General features: G+C 45.7%; 1 protein-coding gene across 2 annotated transcripts in view; it reads right to left on the bottom strand.

The window, feature by feature from the left end:
* Window positions 1-21,937, bottom strand: part of FRMD4B (FERM domain containing 4B) — a 192,971-nt gene that overhangs the window by 97,085 nt on the left and 73,949 nt on the right. The window contains exon 1 of one of the 2 annotated variants that reach the window (XM_074957463.1): window positions 19,043-19,540. The exons of the other annotated variant lie outside the window; for it this stretch is intronic. Within the exon in view, the coding sequence (XP_074813564.1) occupies window positions 19,043-19,204 (162 nt within the window). The 5' untranslated portion in view covers window positions 19,205-19,540. Of the gene's footprint in view, window positions 1-19,042; window positions 19,541-21,937 lie in introns of those variants that run through there. 2 annotated transcript variants of the gene reach the window in all.

Here is a 21,937-nt window from a genome sequence, read left to right on the forward strand (position 1 = left end):
TTAAAAGTCAGGAAAATTAATAGGAAGCACTCACTGCAAATCTGCAATAAATACTGAGTCAATGCAAAACTTCACAGAACATCTGCTTTTCTTGGCAGTGACACAGTTTATAAATCAGTGCTTGTTCGTGGCATACTTATCACACACAATGCTGACACTCACAGTTATGGTGTCGTTACCCTGCAAGAGGCCATGGTAATGTTTTGTTCCAAGGAGTCATGACAAAATCTCCTGGGAACAAATGGAAAAGCTCATGACACTGGGTAACTCCTGTGATAATTAAGCAATAGCCGAGTGACACCAGTTTAGGGCACATTGCTAAAAGGAAAACGTTCTCCCTTCCCTTGAGCACCCAAAGCGGTTGCAGCTGATATACGATACATCAGAGGCAGAACCAACAATATGGCACAGGACTGGGAAGTCAAGAGACCCGTGACCTATTCCTGGCTTTGATCACTTAAGTTCTCTGTCCTTCACTAAATATTAATTATCATCATCATCCTATTAGGTTTCAGAGTAACAGCCGTGTTAGTCTGTATTTCTTTGGGGTGTCTGTGACTGATTCTCCTCCTCCTCCGCCCCCATCTCCACTCCCTTCTCCTCATTAGTGGCCGGAATCTTTCAGTCCTATCTTACATACCTTCCCTTCACAAAAAGGAAATCTGGCTTCTCTCAGCGTTGTCGTTTGCGGTTTATCACGACGTAGCTCGGACCGTGGAGATGGTAACAGCACTGGAGACAGTCTCCTCTCAGAGCTTGTCTATACAGGGAAATGTATTGTAATAACTATACCACAATAACTCCCAGTGTGGTAACTTTGGAATAAGAGTGTCCACAGATGGAGTTATAGCTCTGTAACTAGTGGTATAATTTTACTGGTAAGTTTCCCCATGAAGACAAACCCTCAACTGATACTGTCCATTCTACCCTCTGAATACCAGGCAGCCTAGGTGGCCAAATGGTGTTCACTAGAGAGATTATCAGTTCCTCATTTCTCTGCTGTTTTTTTTTTTTTAAAGTAACTGGCTCTTTTTCCCTAATGTTTTACTTAGTATTGTGTAGCCTCAAAGCACTGTGCAGACCTGAACTCATAACTTCTTACGGTACCCTGGGTAAAGATTGTGAGCCCCCTTTTACAAATGGGAATACTGATACACTAAAGTGAAGTGACTTCCTGAAATCTACACAGTAAAATTCACCCTAGGGACTCAGGATAACCCAACTCCCAGCCCTGTGCTCATTCCTGCCAACCGCATGGCCTCCCGGTTTTTGTTAAAAACAAAAACCACCAAGAGAGAATGAACGACACAAAAATATCTCTGCATCTAGTTCTTCCAAGGCTGGGCTGGCAAAATACTTTCATTCTGAGGCATCAGGGCCGGGGGGGTGGGGATGGGGGGGAGATCCTCACCCCTACCCTGGCCCCTTGTCACTGCTCCAGCCCTCTCACTTGGCGTAATGTGGGCCTTAAATTTCCATATCAGCTGGAGAACGATTCCTCTGGTGCAGGCACAGAGGAACATAGCCACCAACCTATCTTCTGAGTACCCCCTCACAAGTTCGGGTGGGGGCAGGCTAGGGGCTGGGCCACAGCACTATGCAGATTCTGGGCAGCGTTGCTACCCATAAAGCACCCTGGGGAGACCGTCATAACTTAAGACAGACAGCTCCGGGGGCCTAAGTTATGCAGGGGACAACGACAGTTCCCAGAGCAGCCCAAGACTAGGAGGGTGCAAAGGTGGCTTAAAAGTTACAACTGCCCCTCCCTGCAGTCCTGGGGCTGTGAGTGCTGTGCGGTACCCCTTAGAGATGCACCCCTGATCTTTGTTGGGCACATCTCATTTTATGGTGGTTGATAGCACGGGCGACTTCCTGTCTTGCCGTTTCTACGGCCTGTGAGCGTTTTTTCTGCATTTTGGGCAGGTTTCCTCATTGCACTGCCCCTGCCTGAACGCAGCGTCACTGGAAGTCTGTCCGCTTACCTCACGGAACTAATCCGCGGGCGGGAGCTCAGCAGTGAGGCTGGCCCAGCCTCCCCTCTTGTGTTGGGATACTTCGCCGGGCTTTTCAACTTTTGAGAACATTGTCGGCATCCAAGACGCCATCCTTGACCCACTTGAAATGGAAACTGCCGGCCTGCTGGGGTACGTGAGCAGTTACAAAATAAAGACTAAATCTGCTCTCCCCCCACGGCATGCCACTTCCCCCCACCCAGATTTCCTTTCTTCTCTGATGGCTTCACATATGTTGTCTGCCTGCCTGCCTCCCCCTTCACCTCCCATGCTTGCTCACTGCACTTCCTCAGAGGCATCTCTTGCTCCCTCAGTGATTCTTCACTGCTTTTGTCCTCGCCTCAAAAGCCCATGGCAGAGGGAGGGCTTGAGACACTACAGTGGTTCCTCAAGGCCCATCCCATTCTTGCTTTCCCAGCAGGCTCCCTGTAGCATCTTCCCTTTCTTTGCAGTCACTGCCTCCCTCACGCTGCAGATTTTCACCTTTCCCAGACTCCCTTCCTTGCTCTCTCCACAACAGCCTTTCCTCCCTAGAAGGCTGCTCACACCCTCTCCGTTCTTTCACTTCCTTCCCCCCACCTCCCCTTCCTTCCCCAGTGCCTCGCCAACTCCTTCTGCAGGATCCTTCTCTTCCTCTATGGCTCCCCCCCCCAAAATCCTGCTTCCCTTCTCACCCTGCCTACTCCGTCTGCACCTTCTGTCCCAGCCTCAGTGCCACCCACACTTGGCAGCCTTCCTCTTTTTCTTGGCTGCTGTCCCTCAGGAGAACTAGTCGCCAGTCTTGAACAGACATTAGGTAAGCCAGGGGGAAAAATAAAAAAGGGCTATGCCAGAGAAGGCCACCTGAATTGGCTTTAAAAGTACAGAAAAAAAACACCCTTCTGGAATAAGGCAAAGATTTAGCCTCATGATCTATTAATGAGCGTCTTCATCATCAAACAGAATTTCTGAGGGTAGCTACGTCTTGATGCGCTAGCTTGCCCAGGTGACACATGCATTGTTAGCCATTTAAATGGTTTTGACAGAATTGGACTTTCCAGGCTTCTTTCTTAAAGGAGAACAAGGGTGTCTGATCAAAGGGGCCTTTCCGAAAGGCTGTTAATGAGTTCCATGTGCCCTGCCATATCTTTGGTGCCAACCCTTTCATAAGATGCAGCGAGGATGGAGGAGCAGAGATCTTACTGATGAGACTTGGAACATTTACAAATTGAAAGGGGCTACTGTGCCAGCTACTGACTGCCTTTCCTCAGGACTCACTCCGTGTTGAGTAACGTGGTTTTGAAATATTTTTAAGCAGTGTATCACGGTAAAAGCTGAAAATGCATTATCTGCGAAACCGAAAAGGATGGACCTGATGTCCAGCAGCAAAGTTGCTTGTTTAGATTTAGCATTTTCATTAAAAAAAAAAAAAAAAAAAAAAAGCCAAAGCAGTGATTAGAACAATGGCAGGGAAAGCAGCTGTAAATGTTGAGAGTAAACAAACAAACACTCCCCACAAATAAAGTTAGGAGAGCTAATCTTTAGAAAAAGAGCTAACACAAATGTTTAAGTCTGTGCCATGAAAGGATCCAAGAGCAAGCTCACTTGTTTTCTGTTGTCCTCACGCTCCCCTGCTGCCTGTAACTCTTACCTCTGCAGAGCTCTATTCTGTTTAAGTCAGGACACAGTGCAACAGCAATAAACAACATTATCTGCAGCTGGTAAGCATTAGAAATAAATGTATTCTCTTACCTCCAAGCCACAAACTCTGGTAGTTTAAAAGGACTGGAGAAACCCAAAAAGTTACACATCAAAGAGTACATGTACTAAACATTTGTATTTTTCTCTCAATCTGAGCCAGTGGAAGTAGGGACACACAATCCCTGACTTCTTCCGTTGCCGTATAATCTCAAGGAAATGACCTTACTGTTTGTTGCTTTGATTACAGATTCAGAAACAAAAGCCCTTCCAGCATTAGTCAGGGGATGCAAGATGTTGAAGTCTGATATTTGAAAGGGAGAAAAAATAAGTTTTTGATTTTTTTTTAAACAATACCCCTTTTTGCGATCAAATTAACCAGCGAAAAATAAAACCCAGCAACTATCAAAGTCATCTTAGAATGAGCCAGCCCAGTGGCAACAAGCCCTCTCACAAGGGGTCAGATACTAGATATCACCCAGCCCCATTGCCCTGCTGCAGATTCCCCTTAAAAGGGCAGCTGAGTATTGGAGTCAGCATACCCAGCTCTACACCATGCCCACAGTGCCAGGGGCAGAAAGGGGCAATGGAAACTAGTGCAAACCTGAGGTTTAAAGCACTGCACTGAGTGAGGAGATCTGGGTTTAGTTCTTGCTCCAGCCATTTCTGAAGCCTGGATGCTTCTTTGCATCTATGAGCGGGCCTGGGGACAAACTGATCTCAGTGGCCAACTAAGAGCCAAATATATATACCTGGCCTCTGACATGCACACCTGTTAACCCTTGATTTATCTGTAGGAACATTTGGGAGGAAAACCAGGGACACCTTTTAACCACAGTTGCCAACTTTCACGCGATAAATGAGCACCCCGACTTTCACAAAAAGCCAAAAATCAAGCTAATCCCATTTCAAAACAAGCCAATCCTTAAGAACCCCAACACTCTATGTGACTAGATCCCCCCGGCGTGCAGTCTGGGACTGTGGTGGGCCTGCTGTGCACCCCAGACTCTCTCCCCCCACCTTGCCCCTGCTTGCCCCCCTTGCCGGGAGCCGATCAAAAAAAAGAAGCAACAAGCTACAAGACAAACAAACAACAAGCCAAAAACTAGCCAACAAGCAACTCACAAACCAATTAAGCCAAAAACAAGCCCAATTTCTGCTGTCTTTTTGCGGGTTTGGCATGTCTGCTTTTAACTGCACTGTTGTACATTAAACCAGGAGAACTTTTCAGAGGGAGAGAATGGAAAAAATATTTGGCTCAAAATTGGGGCTGCCCCTGCTAAATAGGAAAGGCTGTCTGCCATATGGCACAGAGATGCCTCTTAACTTCAGTCAGAAATCTGTGCATGGGGCAATGGTTGGGATACGTTAGAATTGGTACTAAACCCCACCCCCTCCAACCCGCCCAGTCCTTGATGGCCTGATTGAACGTTGGGTCTAAAGCAGGGGTAATCCATTATTTTTTGTCAAGGTCCAAATTTCTTGGTCAAAGTATAGACAAGGTCCAGACTCCAGAAAATAACAAATATAATAACAATAGTGATGATAATAAGTAAATACAAAGATTTTGGGGTCTGTTCAAAAGGGTCTGGGGGTCTGGATTTGGCACATGGTCCACCTATTGACTACCCTGGTCTCTAGGCCTTGCTGTATCTTATTTCTCCAGTCCAAGTAAACAATGCTGCGATGGTCAGAAACTGCCTGCATATAAAGAAGACAGCATCGTACACTACTAGAGTTTAGAACTTCATTGCTTGGTATGGAAGTTGCTTTCTAGCCCCAACCCAAAATGTGAACTTTGCTCAGACACTGGGCATTAAAGGAACTTCTATTCATTCCAATTCAATGCCAGTGAGGCAGGAGAAGCCGCAGGTATTGTTATGGCAGGCATCCCTGAGGGATGCTATTACATATAATCTTCCAAGCTCACATGCTAAGAACAAGAGCAAGATCTGACTCTTGTAAAGGACATGCTGCATTGTTAATTTTTGGATTGGCAAGGTTAGTATAAAAGGCACCTTCTGGAAGCATTGCTGAGCTAGCAGCAGGAGAATTCACCCTCTGCCTTGGTCTCTGATTAGAGTTTCCAGTCTGTCATCTCCCAGGCAAAAGGAGGGCAGAGATATCTGGATCCTACCCTTTGGCCAAAGATGTCACAGTCTCAGTCTGCTTTGGGGCCATGCTCTCCACCGGGCCTGGTAGAGGGACCTGGGTCCTCCCTCTCCACCGGGTTCCAGCCCTTTGAGGAGCTGCACCGGCAACATCCTCCAAGATGAAATGCCTAGTGTGCTGTCCTGGGCCACTTCCTACCTATACCCTCCTTTGCTTGGGGCATGGTCCCCTACGGTCCCAATAATCCAGAATTTAACAGAGTCCAAAATGAGCAGAGCCCGGCAGGGCATACTGGTTCTCGAAGCGGGGTTGGAGAAGATTATCGGGGGTCCTTATCAGAGCTGTGATCCGTCTCAGGGTCAAACTTCCATCCGGCTTCCAGGAGAAGGCTTTATCTTCCCTCCAGCCAGTTCACCTTCCCATCCTCTTTCCCCTGGGCTTCTGATCTCCTTTTAACCTGCTCCTCTAGCCACAGCATGCTCTGCCAGCCTGGAAGGATGGGGTTATCTGGGCCCAGTATTGTCCTTTAACACCTTTGGGCCCAGGGTGGGGTTTGTGCACCCTAACACAAGTCCCCAAATCGAGATACCTACGGTCTGATTTTCAGAGCGGCTGGGCACTTGCAACTCCAGCTGAGATCAATGGGAAGTGCAAATGCTCAACACTTCTGAAAATGCAGCCTCACATGTCTAAAATTGGACTTCTAACGACTGGGGCATCCAAATTACAGACCAGATTTAAAAGCATGGGTTTTATTGACTACAGTGGAAGCAGAAACACTATCGCCAAACCCACACATTCATACACTGAGAGTCAGGCCCCCAAAACCATGAGATTGGTTTAAAAATCACAAGATTTCTAATATATCTTTTTGGTTCTCTATATTTGCCTTCTGGCTTTAGAGCCTGTAGGGTGCACTCTGCTCATGTTTTCACACTTTTTTTTTTAAATGCAAGCTGAGAGTCCCACCTGATCACATGACTCCAGGAGCTGATGCTTTAAGAATAGTACCCAGGATCACGAGACACATAATACAATCATTAGAGCTGGCAACATTGCAGAAGTAAGGCTCTGGATTTCACACAGATTCAATCAGTTACAAATCAGGGTTGCAGCAGTTAAATGAATGGGTAACAGCTGACACGGTTTTAGTAAAAAATTGAGTTCATGTCATTAAAAAACCCAAGAACCAAGATGGAAACTAGACAGTGAGTCATTTCTCCTTTTAGCAGTAACAGAAAATGTGACTGTAACCGGTGTGATGCCAACTTCTGCCCTGAGTGGAACAACCACCTGGGTTAGGAATAACAGGGACATGTGGCAAGAAAGAGAGAAGGCTGCAAAGCCCTTGGGAGGTTCCCAGCATAGGCACTGCATAATTCGGTTGTACCTTTCGGGCATATGCAGCTTTTCTGAGAGGCGAAAAAAAGATCAGAATCTGAAAAAATATATACACAGTGTGCCTCTGGGTGCAGGGAGGACTACCAGGTTTACAATGGCACCGTCATACCAGGCCCACAATCAGAAGGGGCCCATTATGGTTCCCAGGCAGAAGTGCCGGAAGCTCCCTAGAAGTGGGTGGGCCACTAACACCCAAAGTGTGGCCCTGCCTCCCCAAAAGCCCCATCCCCACTCTGCCCCAAGGCCCCACCCTTGCCCCATCTCTTCCCACCCCCATTCCGCCTCTTCCCCTGAGGCCCCACCCTCACTCCACCTCTTCCTCTGAGGCCCTGCCACTCGTTCGTCTCTGCCGTCACCTCCACCCGCACCCCCTGACTCACACTTAAGGCAGGAAAAATAAGTGACAGGGCCATGGCCCCCTGTCCCGGTGCCCTTGTTGCCAGTTGTCCGGTTTTTGACCAGAAAGTCCATTCGAAAAGTGGACCTGATAGCGTCCAGTCAACACTGCTGACTGGACACAAAGTCCAGTTACAGGAGTAACTGCAATGACTCCCCGCCGGGAGGGTGGGAACACCAAAGTCAGAGACCTCCTGGACTACGACTGGGGAGGCTGGCTGGATCCCCTGACGCTCGCTCAGCGCATGGGGCTCTCCAGACCTCGTACTCCCCTGCGCGTACTTCAGGAAGTGAGGGCAGCTTTGCCGCCCGCTGCTCGGGTTTACCTTGACCAGGTCCTAAGGGTTCCGCCCACCCTCCATGCCAGGCCCTCCGGACTTTTTCATCGGGCCTCTGCCACGTGGACCCGACTGACCCACCCCCCACCCCCGCCCCTTCACCGTGAGCCGGCTACACGAGCTGCAGCAGGTCCGTTTCCAGACCGCGCCAAGGAAACATCTATACACGCTCGTACTCCACACCCTTCACGTCCTCACCCTCGTGTCCCGCCCCGACACAAAGTGGCGGGACCTCCTGCCACCTCTATAGGATGAGGAGCCCCAGTGGGCTGGCCTATATTCCACCTTGGTCCCGAGGCCCGCCGAGGATATCAGTTGGCAGCTCCTTCACAGGGCCGTGAGCACGGGCGTGTACTTGGCGCGGTTCACCCCAATCACGGACACCTGCCCCTTTTGCGGCGTGAGGGAAACCCTGGCACACGTCTACCTGGAGCGCACCAGGCTGCAGCCCCTATTCCGGCTCCTTACGAATATTTTGTTAAGATTTTGGTTGCACTTTTCCCCTCACCTCCTTATCTATGCACTCCCTGTCCGTGGCCCCACTAAGTCACGGGACCTCCTGGTCAACCTCCTCCTGGCCCTGGCTAAAGTGGCCATCTATAAAACCAGGGTGAGGAGATTGGCCAATGGAGTCTCCTGTGACTGTGGGGCCTATTTCCGATCCTCCGTCCGTTCACGCCTCCGGGCAGAGTTTCTCTGGGCGGCGTCCACTGACTCCCTTGACGCCTTTGAGGAGCAGTGGGCGCTGTCCGGGGTTCTCTGCTCGGTGTCCCCATCCGGTTCCCTTCATTTGACCCTTTGACTGCACTCCTGTCCTTGTTGTTCTTTAGTTGTCCCCCGTAATTATTTGGTTTTCCAGGTCCTGTAGACCCCCCTCTTCGGCTGGGGAGGGAGGGGAATCCTTTAGCAGTGGGCGGGCTTTGCCCACCCACTTCCTGGATCCCAATAAGAGGAGGGTGGGAAGAACAGCTACTGCTGCCTGGAGGAGCTGCAGCTCAGCTGGAGAGAGAGAACTGACTCCCAAGAACCCGGCTCTGGAGGAGAGAGGTAGTTACTGGCTCCATGCTGCCCCGGGGGGATCCTGTCCGCCCCGCCCTGCCCTATTTGTCCCCAGCCTCACTCTGGCCAGGGACTGACCTCCCCACCACCCCACACTGTGCTTTTGTCCATGACTCCTGCCTCACTCCGGGAACCGACCCCGCACTGTGCTCTTGCCCCTGGACCCCTGCCTTGCACTGAGGACAATCCCCCCACCTCGTGGGGGCCCACAAATATGTTTGGCACCGGGCCCACATATGGTTAATCTGGCCCTGGCAGGGAGATATAGGGACATGCAGTCTTTTGACTGGTTACAAGGGCAAAAGTAGTAGGTGTCTAATAGCGAACTATAGTTCTGCAAACGGAGAATGCCATTGGGAGCAGCATTCCTTCATGGTGTTTCGGGTTTGTAGCAGCAGGGCTTTCAGCTGAGGCACAATTCGTGGCCAACTCTAAATTGACACCCCCTCCCCGTCAAATTCAGGTGTGGGAAGAACAGTTGCATATTGGTTGACTTCAATGGAGTTATTCATCTACACAGGGCTGAATTTGCCCCAATGGAGTCAAATTTTAAAAATACAGATGGGCAATTTCATGTCTAATGTGTGGGTGCAATTGCTGTGATTGCACGTGCAAATGGAGGCTTAGACTCACAACTGGCTTTTGCAACACCCCCCCACTCCTGCCCATGCAACTGCAATAATTGTGAGCAACAAATGCAGTATTGTGAATGCAGCTATAAAGTCAGGCTCTAGTATTCCCTGGTGAGCATTTGCCTTGATGGAGGAGCTGCTACCTTTCTGGTAGGCAAACAAACAAAAAAAAACCCCACTGTTAAGGAACTCCTTCCTCTCTCTCTCTCTCTCTCTCTCTCTCTGTGTGTGTAACCACAACCCTTCTTCCCTCTTTCCCTCCCCCACATCTGTCTATTCTCTTTTTCCTGCTTTTTTTTCCCTGCTTTTCCCTCTTTCTTGGTGCTACTCATTCTGGAAAATAGCCTCCTGTCCTAGCTGAAATCCATGGGAATTTAGCCATACCCTCCAACAGGAACAGGATTTGATTTTCTGTCCTCTTGTTCCATCTCTCTCCATCCTTTTTTTCCCCCACCACCCTCCTCCTCTTTGTCCCATTATCCCACTTTCTTTCCTTGTTCTCTGCCTCAGCTTTGCACGCCGCCTCTTTATATCTCCAGCCCCTGCCCTTACATGTATCCCACTTACTCCGACACGATTCTCCAATCTCTTGACCTCCTCCCCTGTGTATCACAACCAAGGAGCTGGCTGTATGCAAGAAGCTCTCTCCCAGCAGGTAGCACCAGATACAGTAGCACACTCCACCCCACCCAGACACCTCAGAGAGCAGAGGACCTGATCTGGGGATAAAAACCCTAGATGGTCTGGTCCAAAAGCAGGCAGAGGGTAACTTGTGAGTAATGGCCAGACACTAATGGCCAGGGATAGCTCAGTGGTTTGAGCATTGGCCTGCTAAACCCAGGGTTGTGAGTTCAATCCTTGAGGGAGCCATTTAGGGATCTGGGGCAAAAATTGGGGATTGGTCCTGCTTTGAGCAGGGGGTTGGACTAAATGACTTCTTGAGGTCCCTTCCAACCCTGATATTCTATGATTCTATTATCATCGTTACATCTTGCACGCTCTCGGTATGTCACTTCTGCAAGGCCCGCAGCTTTCACTGGCATTGTAAGGATCTGTCTTAACTTGAACAATGAAGAGGAGTGGGCACTGGAGCCCTGGGAATGGAGACACCACACCGTGAGATAATCATTTATCTATTCTATGCTCCTAGATGAGCCCTTTTTGGGGGGACCAGAAGTCATACAAGAGAACAATAAATAACGTGACAGCTTTATTTATATATACTGGTACCCCATGTGCAGAGGCCTCTGGATAGCTAACAAGCAAAAAACGAGGCGGCAAAATAGCCCAACAAACAAACAAGAGAGCAGACAGTCCCAACAAACAAACAAGCATCCTAGACAGTCTTCATCTCCACAAACCACATGTAAGACAACAATAAAAGACAGAGTAGTGTATCCATATACCTGTATATGAAAATGGTTAATCTTGGGATTGCTAATGACATCAACGTTTAAAGTATGACCAATAGTTGTCTAATTTATTGACATGGCCCAGGTTGCAGGTTAGGGTCAAGTCAGCATTAGAATTCAGGTCTCCTAACTCCCATTCTTTGCCCTTTACTCCTGTTTGTAAAAATCTAAAGCATTGGTGTGCCACTTTGACAGTAAGTTTTTTTCTATGCCAGGCCATACGATTAGCTGTCATCCATTTTAATATTAACTTCTGTTTCTAAGTTTGTGGCAGTTCAACATTTGTGATTAGAAATGGGAATCAGAAGACCTGAGTTCTAATCCTGGCTTGACCCTAACCTGCAAATTGAGACATGTCACTTCATTTCTGTGCCTTTATTTCCCTGACCTAAGCTGTTTGGGGCCAAGATTTAGTTTACGTTGTGTTTGTACGAAGTAAAACACAACAGAATAGGGCCCTGATCCTTATGGGGCTACTGTAATATGAATTAATAAATACTAGTAAAAAGTCAGTGAAATTTACAACATTGGAATTTCTGATACATAATGAACCAAACAAACATCACAGACCCTTGAATGGAGGGATGCAAACAGGTCATCTTTAATCCAGGTGAATTTCAACAATGTCAAATAATGAATGGTTCTTGGACCCTACAAGTGATTAGACAGAGACAGAGCTAGAGAGGCAGACAATGTTTGCATGACAAGAAATTAGCACACTTAAACATAACAAAAAAAAAAAAGCTGAAAATAAGCATGTCCCCATTTGTACTCTCATTCAGGATTTCTAGGTGAAGTTTAAGGAATTGACCTAAAAATGATTTAGAACCTTCCAATTGGAAAAGCTGCCTCTCTTCTCTGCAAGGGCCCTAACTGCTTTGGAATTTGCTCCCCCTTTGCTCTGACATAGCCTAGACTAATGACCTTCAGGGCACATAGCAAAGTATATATATTTTTCCTGGGCATTTGAAAATAGGGAGGGGGAGAATTATAAGGATGATGGCAGAGGGCAGCAATTTGAGTGTTACATTGCACGGCTTGCAGAGGGAGGCTTAGAATTGATTACACTGCCTCACATTCAGGGTATTATTTGCCTTGTAATTTTATGTTAGTTATTTTTAAGCATTTGTACAAATCTAAAGAAATGGTAATTTACAGAGAGAGAAAGAATGAATGTGCATGTGTGGAAGGATAACTTAAGCTAATCTATCCCAATGCTGATAACATTATCCTCTTTGCAGTCACTGAGAATGTGCTTGTCTCCATCTGTACAGCAGATCAGTAGAATTACTAATGACTAATTAAGACTCCGATGTCTTAAGAGTGATGCCCCGATTTTTAGGGACAGTAAAACTAGAAGACAAAGATATTGCAGTATTATTTTAAGCACTCACTGTCCACTTGATCTTTACTGAACCCAGGCAAATGGAAAGACAACAATAGAAACCAAAAAGGACAAAACAGAAATGAAGAAACACAGTGAGTTAAAATTTGCCCTAAATTCCATTTATGCTAACCCATCATCCAGTGAAAGGGAATTAACCAAACTTTCTGGAGAAGTTTGAAACATCTGTGGAAATGAAATACAAGGAGATTCCCCATTGGACACCTTTATAAGAGTTTGTTTTTGAAAACTAACACCAGCTACATTTGAAATGTTAACGTATTAGTGAACCACATCAGACTGAAAAAAAATCACAGCTAATATAAATGGTTAGTGAATAGAGGCCTCTGTTTTGAAACTGGCACTGCGACATCTAGAAGGAAATGAGATGAAGCTCAGAGTCTGCTTATGAAGTTTGTCTGCTAAAATGGGAGCGAAGAGGCAGCACAAAAAAATTATTTCACTAGAACAAACTCTTTCAAACAAACGGTTATATCATGAGTTCAAATGGAAATATGTCTGACAAAGATATTTGGAAAGTTGTTTTTGGAAAGTCGAATGTGTAAAATTAAACTTAATTTTGAACTGGCAGGGTGGGGTGTGCCCTGAGCAAAGCTCTGTTCTCAAGACTTCAGAAGGTATTAAAAAAGTTTAAAACTTGCTTTCAGCTGCTGATTAAAAAGAAAGCCATTGCACTGTGTCTGAATGTTCTCTGTTTGCGAGGGGTATTTGGGGAAAAAAAAAAAAAAAAAGGATCTTTTAAATAATCAGTAGTAAAGTCCAAAATAAAAATACAGAAAAAATATTTCCGAAAGGCGTAACTGCATTGATTCAAATCCCTTTGCAAAACTGACGTATAACCACACCAAAGGTTCTCAAAAGGGACTCATGATCCTGGGTGCTCAGCTTGAGACACTTGAAAGCGGCAGGTGCTCAGCACTTTCTAAAAACCAGGCCCCTTTAAAAGTGTCTCATGTTGGCCAGACATGGGGACACTCAACTCAGTGGTCACTTTTAAAAGCCTCGGCCCATCAAGGGGGACCTAGGTGTTCTGAAGACTCACATGAGCAAAAGCACTGGCCATTGGGCTGGATCCTGTGAGGTGCTGAACACCCTTAAACCCCCACTCCTTTGAGTATTCCACACTCCTCAGGATCAGGCCTATGGAACAGGATTGACTTTTCTTTCTTTCCTTGAAAAGGAAAAAACTAGAAAGTCTCACATTTTTGGTCAATATCTGTAAGAAAAATAAATGGTAGGGTGTGGTAGTACAGGAAATGAGTAGATATAGCTGTCCAAACTAACTGCATTTGCGCCATGGAGAATTTCTGCTTCCCTATTTCCTCTTATTCCTCCACCCCAAATTAGGTGTGGAGCAGACATATGGAGTGCCAAGCTTCTGCACTGTTGCTTCATCAGCAATTTCTTCACCTGACCTGGAGGAAACAACCTTCCTGAGATTAAAATGAGCGTTGTCTATAAATCACAAGTTCAGCGTACATACCTGCAGATCAGATTCTGACAGATGGAAGTTGTTCAGTTATACACCTAGTTTCAGAGGTGCCTCTTCCCCACTCTGTTTTTATGTCAGACATATGCTTATAATGGTGCCTTGGATTTTTATTGCATGATTTTCCTTTGGCATCAGAATGGTTTCTCCTCTTATGTATGCGTGGTACACACACCCGCACACGCCAACACTAACAGTTGAGCCTGGAGTCAGTTGTGTTTTAACTTGCAAAACTCACTTGTCCACATGTCCTCAGTTTGCTCCAGTGGGCTCAGAGCATGAAAATTCTGTCGCCTGATGGGCGGGTACGAACGATGGAAGAGAATGCTCTGGGGTACATGCACGCAAAGTAACATGCACAGTAGTTTGGAGTCTCAGCGATAATCAGGCCAGTAGTATGACAAATAGCTACGAGGTGGGAAAAGCGTTGGTACAGCAGGTTCGTGTACCCAACATTGCTCATTAGTCTCAAAGAGAGAGAGGATCCTACATAATATGTTCTAGCCCAGTTCTTTTTTCTCTTTACCTGCACTGAAATTAGGTAAAACACAGATGGCCTTTAACTTCAGAAGAGAGAAATCTGTTTGAGGCAAATGAGGTCACATTTTTATATTAGAAGAAATGTCCCCGACACCCATAGATGCTTAAATGAGCTTGCGCACCCCAGAGGGTCTCCTATAACAACATTTCCCAGTGGCCCCAGAGAGCTACAGATATTATTGCAAAGATGTCACACCCTCTTTCCTCCCTCCCCCAACCAAATGGGTATCATGCTGGGAGACGTCTAAGCTGCATTTTTTATTTGGGATTTTGTCCAAGCCCTAATGGTATTCGCTCTTATTGACTTGCCAAAGTTGCAAAGAATGTCCGTGCCACCACTCCATCAGCACTTCGCACCTTTCAATGTCGTTTCTAGGGTAGACTCCTGGATGCTCTATGCTGTATGTAAGAGACAAGATGCCTTGGCATACAGATTCAGCTCTCTGTGACAGGAGAAATTCAAGTACAGTACCTTTTGTTCTTTTATCCAGGGTTCAGAGGTTATTTAAGAGGGAAGGACACCATGTCCCCTGCCTACATCGCAGGAATTCCTCCAAATAAATAGGGCTGAGCAAATAAACATCCCAGCTCAGTTGGCAACTGTGTCAGCTCAGGTGACTTACAGGCCTCCTGAGGAGGAGACCGTTTCAAGTTCCTCCACTGGGGATTCTTTGTATGAAAGACAGGCTGCCAATGCTGCACCAGAGTCCAAACTGAGCAAGTGTCTCAGTGGGTGGGTGCCACTGAGTGGTCAGTCAGGTCTCCAAGGCAGATCTCTGTGGTGCCACTACCAAGAAGAGAGGCCTCCAAGTATCTGTCCACATGACCATCCCCTCACATGAATCAAGTTGAAAGGTGTAGGCAAGTGCGGAAGTTCCAGGGTATTTATTTCCCCATCTGACAGATAGTGTCAGCTCTCTTTTTAGGTTAAGCATGGTTGTTGGGCTCATGGCTGAATACTAATGGCACCTCATTCACCCTTTAAACTCAGCCTCGCAAGGAAAAGTCATGAAAATTTACCAGCCCAGGAAACAAAAACCTACTGGCCCTCTCTTTATGATGATGATTTATAGTGATGAGAAAGCAAATGGTGTTTTAACCACTTGAAAAAGAGAATACTGGCCCCAGGTTAGTAGTTGAGACACAAATCTAATCATCTCTAAACTCTTCATAGTTAACAGCAGTTCTAATACCATCCACCTCGTCTTAAACCGTATCTACTCTAAGAATACCACCCGAGCTAGGTTTCTTAATTGTTCACAGCTGTTAGCTAGTTAAACCATACATGCCCTGGAAATCGAGATATAGGATGAAATATTTGAAGCCAATGAACAAATTACCCTTCAGTGTTTTTACTAAGAAGTAACTATTGCCAAATCTTTTATATACAGTCTTATTTCACCTCTGGAATAGGGACACAAATGAAATCCAGAAGGCTGTGATTATTTTCATTCAATTAAATCCTTTTTCATCCTTGTTCAGTTCTACTCACTAGTAAAAGGATGAGAATGACATAAAGATGCATTTCTGAGGTACTTATGTGGCCCCCCCTTACTGGGGTATCAGAGCACTTCACAATCTTTAACATATTTATCCTCCCAGAGCGGGAGGTGATGTTATCCCCATTTTACATACAGGGAAACTGAGGCATAGAGAGGCTAAGTGACTTGTCACTGTCAGACAGAGTCTGTGGCAGCACAGGGACATGAACCCAGGTCTCCCAAGTCCTAGACTAGTACCCTGACCACTGGACCATCCTTTACTCTCTGAGAGACCTGCTCATATATAGGCTAAGATGCAGTACTACATTGAGGTCTGAGATTCCCAAGCTTATTGAATGGGGTGGAGTTACGCTGGCAAGAAAGTTACATCAGGGTAAACTCCGAGTAATACAGTGGTGAATTGGGCCCTGCAACTATAATGCAGTGTCATGTTGGCAAAGTCCTTGGGAGCCTAGGTACCCAAATCAATCATTCCATGCTTCCACAGTTCAAAAAAAAAAAACCCCAAAACCAACCAACCCAACCCCCCTCCATCAAATGATGTTTTTAACTAGACCCTCGGATGTTCAAACATACTCGTGGCATTTCATTGCAACAATTATAGGCTCAGTCCTGCTCCCACTGGAATCAATGGGAGGATTGCCATTCACTTCAACGGGAGAAGAACCAGGACCTAAAGCAATAGATTGTGATGCATCATTTATACAACCCCCAAGGAAAGAATATTCAGTGAGGTCATTCAACAATTTCTCACATGAATAAATAAAGCCTGAATGATTATTACACAACCCAATTTAAAAATGTGAGGGTTGAAACCTGATCTGCATAGCTAGAGGGTGGCTGGGTACACCCCAAAGCCCAGCATACAGAGCAAGCATTCCCTGAAGCGCTAGGCTGTTTGGCCCGCCAATGCATGTAGCAGCTGTCCTTTCACCTACAGGGGGTGGGGCTATCCACACTGGAGGTGTGGCCAGGCCCTTCCCACAACTGCTGAACACTGGCACAGTGAACAAATGTTATATTTTTCCAAAGCATGCACAAGTCCAGCTGCTGATCATGCTACTCATGTGCCCTTTTGAGGCATTCTGCTCTCTCTACCACTGCTAGGAACACATCTTTCACTAGCACTCCAGGGTGGGCCAAATGCAGAGTTTGGCAGTACAGGAGTAGGATACAAGTAGATGCAGAGTGCACATTTTCACTGTAAAATGCCCGTAAGTGTTAAGGATGTGTTGGTGAAGGTTTCTTTAAAAAGGATGTCAAATGCCTTCTTTGTAGAGGGAGAATCATGTGATGGTAGGATAAGAGCCCAAGACTAAAAAATATTAAAGATATAAGCAGATTAAACCCTCAGCATCAACCGTTACACTCAGTGGCTTTGGACAAACAAAAATTTACATGACCCTTGCTTCTAAAAGTTTTCTGAAAACTTTTAAAGCCCCTTTAGTAAAATACACAGATTAAGTCCTTGCTCAGGGTCAGGGTATGTCTACATTACAGAGCCTATACTGGCATAGCTATGCTGTCACAGAAGGAGTATTTTTATTGGTGTAGAAACCCCACCTCCCTGAATGATGTTAGCTAGGTTGCAAGAAGCATGCTTCTGTCGATATAGCTGGGTCAACACTGCAGGTTTTGCTGGCATATCTATGTCGGTGAGCAGCGTGGTTTTTCCTCACACCTCTGTCTGAGATAGCTGTGCTGACATAACTTAAGTGTAGACCCAACTCTGGCAAAATTCCAACCTACAACAATTTTGCCTTTCTTAAGGACTAGGATTTTGTCTTCAGAAAGATGGAGTGAAAACTAAGAACGTACTTCCGTTTTGTACCATATACCTTTTAACGTACCCTTAGGAGTTCAGGTAGTTCAACTGCCAGCCTTCATTGGAATGGAATTCAATGACATGAGGTACATCCATATTGGCCATACAAGTACCATTTTGCTGGGATTACATCATAAAAAGAGGTTCTATGCAACCGGGCCAGCTGATGTTCCAACATTCAGAAGACCTTGCCTTCATTTTAGAGCAGCACTCCCATTTGTGAGCATAACAGAGATTTAAATAAGATTTCATATGTAGGGACAGATTTCCACTTTATGTGGCTTTCAGATGGAAGTTATGTAGCGATGGTTTTGGAGAAGAAGATTCCTACACACTCCGTCATTTGCTACAATACAATGTATAGAGGGGAAAATCAGCCTCATTGTAATAAACGTTTACCCCTATGGTGTGATCAAACAAAATCACTGTCTTACAGTCAGGAAAAACAAAAACAAAACCAACTGCAAGCAAGAACTGGCTCCACCTGTGATTGGATAACACAATACTTGCAAATATGTTTCTGCATTTTTTGTCTGCAAAGCAGGTGCAAAAGAAGTAGTAAAGAGAGCATCTGCTAAAGCATACTTCAAAGCACAGTTATCTCAGGACTAATTTTGATCATCCTTTCCTTGGATAACAACCATTTCATGATGCAAAGTATTACATTATATTATGATGGAACTTTCCTTAATAGCTATTTGGGAAATGCAAATAAACTGGGAAAAAAAAAAGCTACAGACAGTTTCTCCTGCCACAGCATTTTTATCTCGGACAGTCTGATGCAAATGTAGGCTATGTATTGACTTTAACCTATCAGATTCAAAGTACAAGTGCCTGTGAGAGCAAGTAACCAGTCTCTTGAAAGGCTATGATAGAAAGGACAGTCAGTTTCAAAAAACAATTTTCAACACATCAGCCTGCAAGATGCATTTTACACAGCACCAACCTCTCAAACAGTGATTTTACAACACAGACGCACAGAGCTGATTCAATCATTTGAACAGAAATATTTAACGACACCTCAGACTTGTAGATTTCAAATCTGACTAGTTATCTTAACACAAGGGAGGCTGGAAGCATAACTTTAGCATGAAGCTGTTAATTACTACAAACGTGCTGTCTTATTAAATGACTCTTTAATCACGTTATTAATACACACATACCACTACTAGGAATTAGTAAATTTCTGCTGGACAATACTCTGGTATTTTTAAAAGCAAACAAAGATTGCCATAGGTTTACCTGATAAACTTCTCTGAGACCGCACCACGTTCTCATCACTTGATGGCAAGCTCTCATTCTCTGTGTGTACCACCTTCTCAAAGTTGTTACTGTCAAGTTCCAAACAAACCGGCTCCCACTGAAAAGCAAGTCTTCTACTCCGCACATGAACACCGAAGCCATGATCTACTCTTTCAAAATTCTCTCTTCCTGACTCACTCTGTGTACTCACTTAAATGCCTGCCGTTAGAGAAGCTTCATTTTATATCGAGTGCAAAGGGTAGGGGTGTTGCGAGAAGCCAGGGTCAAATCTTAAAACAAACTCCTCTTTCACTGTGCTTCCTGGGCAGACACGGAGGCATGCCCTGGGTGTTGCTTGAAGTCCAGCCAATGGCTGCAGTAGCTCAGCCCAACCAGAAGCTCACACAGCAGCCTTGTACTTCTTAACAGCTTATATAAATCTCTGTTAAGCTTCAGTAGCCACCACTATGTATTCTAATTAAATTTTAACCCCTTTTCCATGTGCCCTGACAACAACCCCGTGTATATACTACAGGAAAAAAACTGAGGGAAGTAGTCCTGAGTAATACTCTCCACATTTTGATATTCAGCAGGCACTACACACATACCTACGGCACAGTGTGTATACACACACACACACACACACACACACACACACACACACCCTCCCCCGTTTCCATCACCTCATTATCTGCCTGAAAGGGAACAGCGCTGTCATCTGTTCCTTCTGGCTGAGCTGCTGATCAAATAATACGTTAGAAATCCTGCTTCAAACATCTTCAGGAGTAACACACAGGAAGACACTTCAGAAGAGCTCTCACGGCAACAAATATATTAATGTCTTTTAGCTTGGCTATCAGAACCTGCAAACAATGTGAGGAGAGCATCCCCCTGGATGACACATTTCACGTTACTGTATGCCTCCTGCTTAATAACTGCACCTTATAACGCTGAATGGACCATCAGCCTGCTAAAGAGAAATACTTTTGAGCTACTGTTAAATTAACATAATCCTATTAATGCAGCACTTGCTGCATTAGAAAAGCAAACAGCCTCCTGCAAGCTGAGCACCTTCGCAAACAGACCACAGTACATAAACACTCTGAAATAAGAGCCCACAAGAGAATCCCAGGCTTGCCTCAATAGTCAGTATAAAATTAGGCAGCAGCTCTGAGGCTTTAATTGTTAATGGCAGAGAACTACACCTTTTGTTTGCAGGCTATTCCTTAGTAAGAAGCTAATGGGTTCTGAAGAAAGCCGTCAGTGGGTAGGTTTTGGAGGTGACCCCTAAAAACACAAGTAGTCGGGAAAGGTTGCTTTTCTTCGACAACACAATGAACGGGAAGTGACAGAGTAGTGCGCTGCTGAATCAACAAACCAAGGTGTGCATAGAAGAGCTGTCATGGCCATACTTTGGCAATAGTTTGGCACTGGATAGTTGTAAGACCCCACTGAAAATTTTCAGTGATTCATTTCATATAGAAATTGTGACATATGGTGGATATATGACAGTGCGAGTTACCATATGTGCCAACAGCACTGAAATCAAGTACCACAGAAAGAAAAAGCACAGAGGAAAGTCCCAGTCTTTTTGGGAAAGGAATAACCAAAGGAGAGAGACGAAAGAAAGAGTTAAGAACAGCTAAAAAGAACACAGTTGAGCTATTCAGAGAAGAGCAGCTCAACACAGAGGAGTGGACAAAGGCATAGCTAGTTGGCTTGCTGGATTCTGACAACAAGAAGAGGAATGGTGGTCCAGGTTCACAGAGAACATCCAGCCCATTGGCAGAAGGTCCAGCAGGCAGGGGAAATCTTGGAGTCAACTCCCCAGAGCGAAACAGGGAAGAGGCTGACAGAGGTAACATAGGGGCTCTATCAAGACCAAATGTATCCCTCAACAGGAATTGGGGATAGATCTACAGATAGGCCAAGAGAAGGTACAGCTGGATAGGGACAGACTTCATCTGGAAACTCAGCTACTTGAAGAAAGGCAGTGAAAGATTGCCAACAAAGAGAAGATAAAGACAAGGCTCATCAACATCACCTTGAGACAGAGAGGCTGTGTCAGGAAAATCCTCACCTGGTAGATGAGTCAGACCCCAGGTGCCAGTGCTGGTGGGTGACAGAGACTCCAAATTGTTCCCTCGCTTTAGGGAAGGGGATGACATAGATGTGTCTCTAAGTGCTTTTGAAATGGGGTGTGAATTGAACAAGGTGGGGCTAGATGGCAGGACATCAGGTTCCAAAACAGGTGGTGGGGAGCGCTAGAGGGAAGGTCTGTGCCTGGAGAGTGTGTCTAGCGACCTTGAGATTGGGGAAGTGACCACACTTGGTTCAGGCTCCAAGACCCTGAAACACACCAGGGATCCAGAGCACAGAGGCTTGTATTCCCCTCACATCAGGGGTCCACACTAGGATCTGAGATACAAATGTTGATTTATTGCAAAATTTGAAGGACTAAACATTTTTGGTAATTAAGCACATGAACACACATATAGCCCTTTTTGTGCATAATTTCTACCAGATGGAGTCATGCAATGGCTTTTTAAAGTGTTTGGAACCAAAGGAGTGGTAGCCTTAGGAGCAGTCACATGGCCTCCTTGCATAAACATAACAAGGACCCTGTAAAGTAATGATCCCTTTGTTATGGATGGGCAAACCAAGGCTCAGTATCGGAACCAGCAGATCACAGTATCTCTTGAGGAAGTCACTAAGGACCCAATATTTGGACATGTTCAAGTACTCCAGTTCCCATAGATTCCAAGTGGAACAGCGGGAGTGCAGCACTTCTGAAAAATCAAACCCTAGATCTTTCCTGGCCTTGTTCTGCCCTTGCCATCTGAAAACGGGAGCAAAGAGGCCTGGCTTGACCTGAGTAATTCAACATGGAGGCAG

The sequence above is a fragment of the Natator depressus genome, chromosome 7, assembly GCF_965152275.1.
Source record: "Natator depressus isolate rNatDep1 chromosome 7, rNatDep2.hap1, whole genome shotgun sequence".
Classification (NCBI taxonomy): Eukaryota; Metazoa; Chordata; order Testudines; family Cheloniidae; genus Natator; species Natator depressus.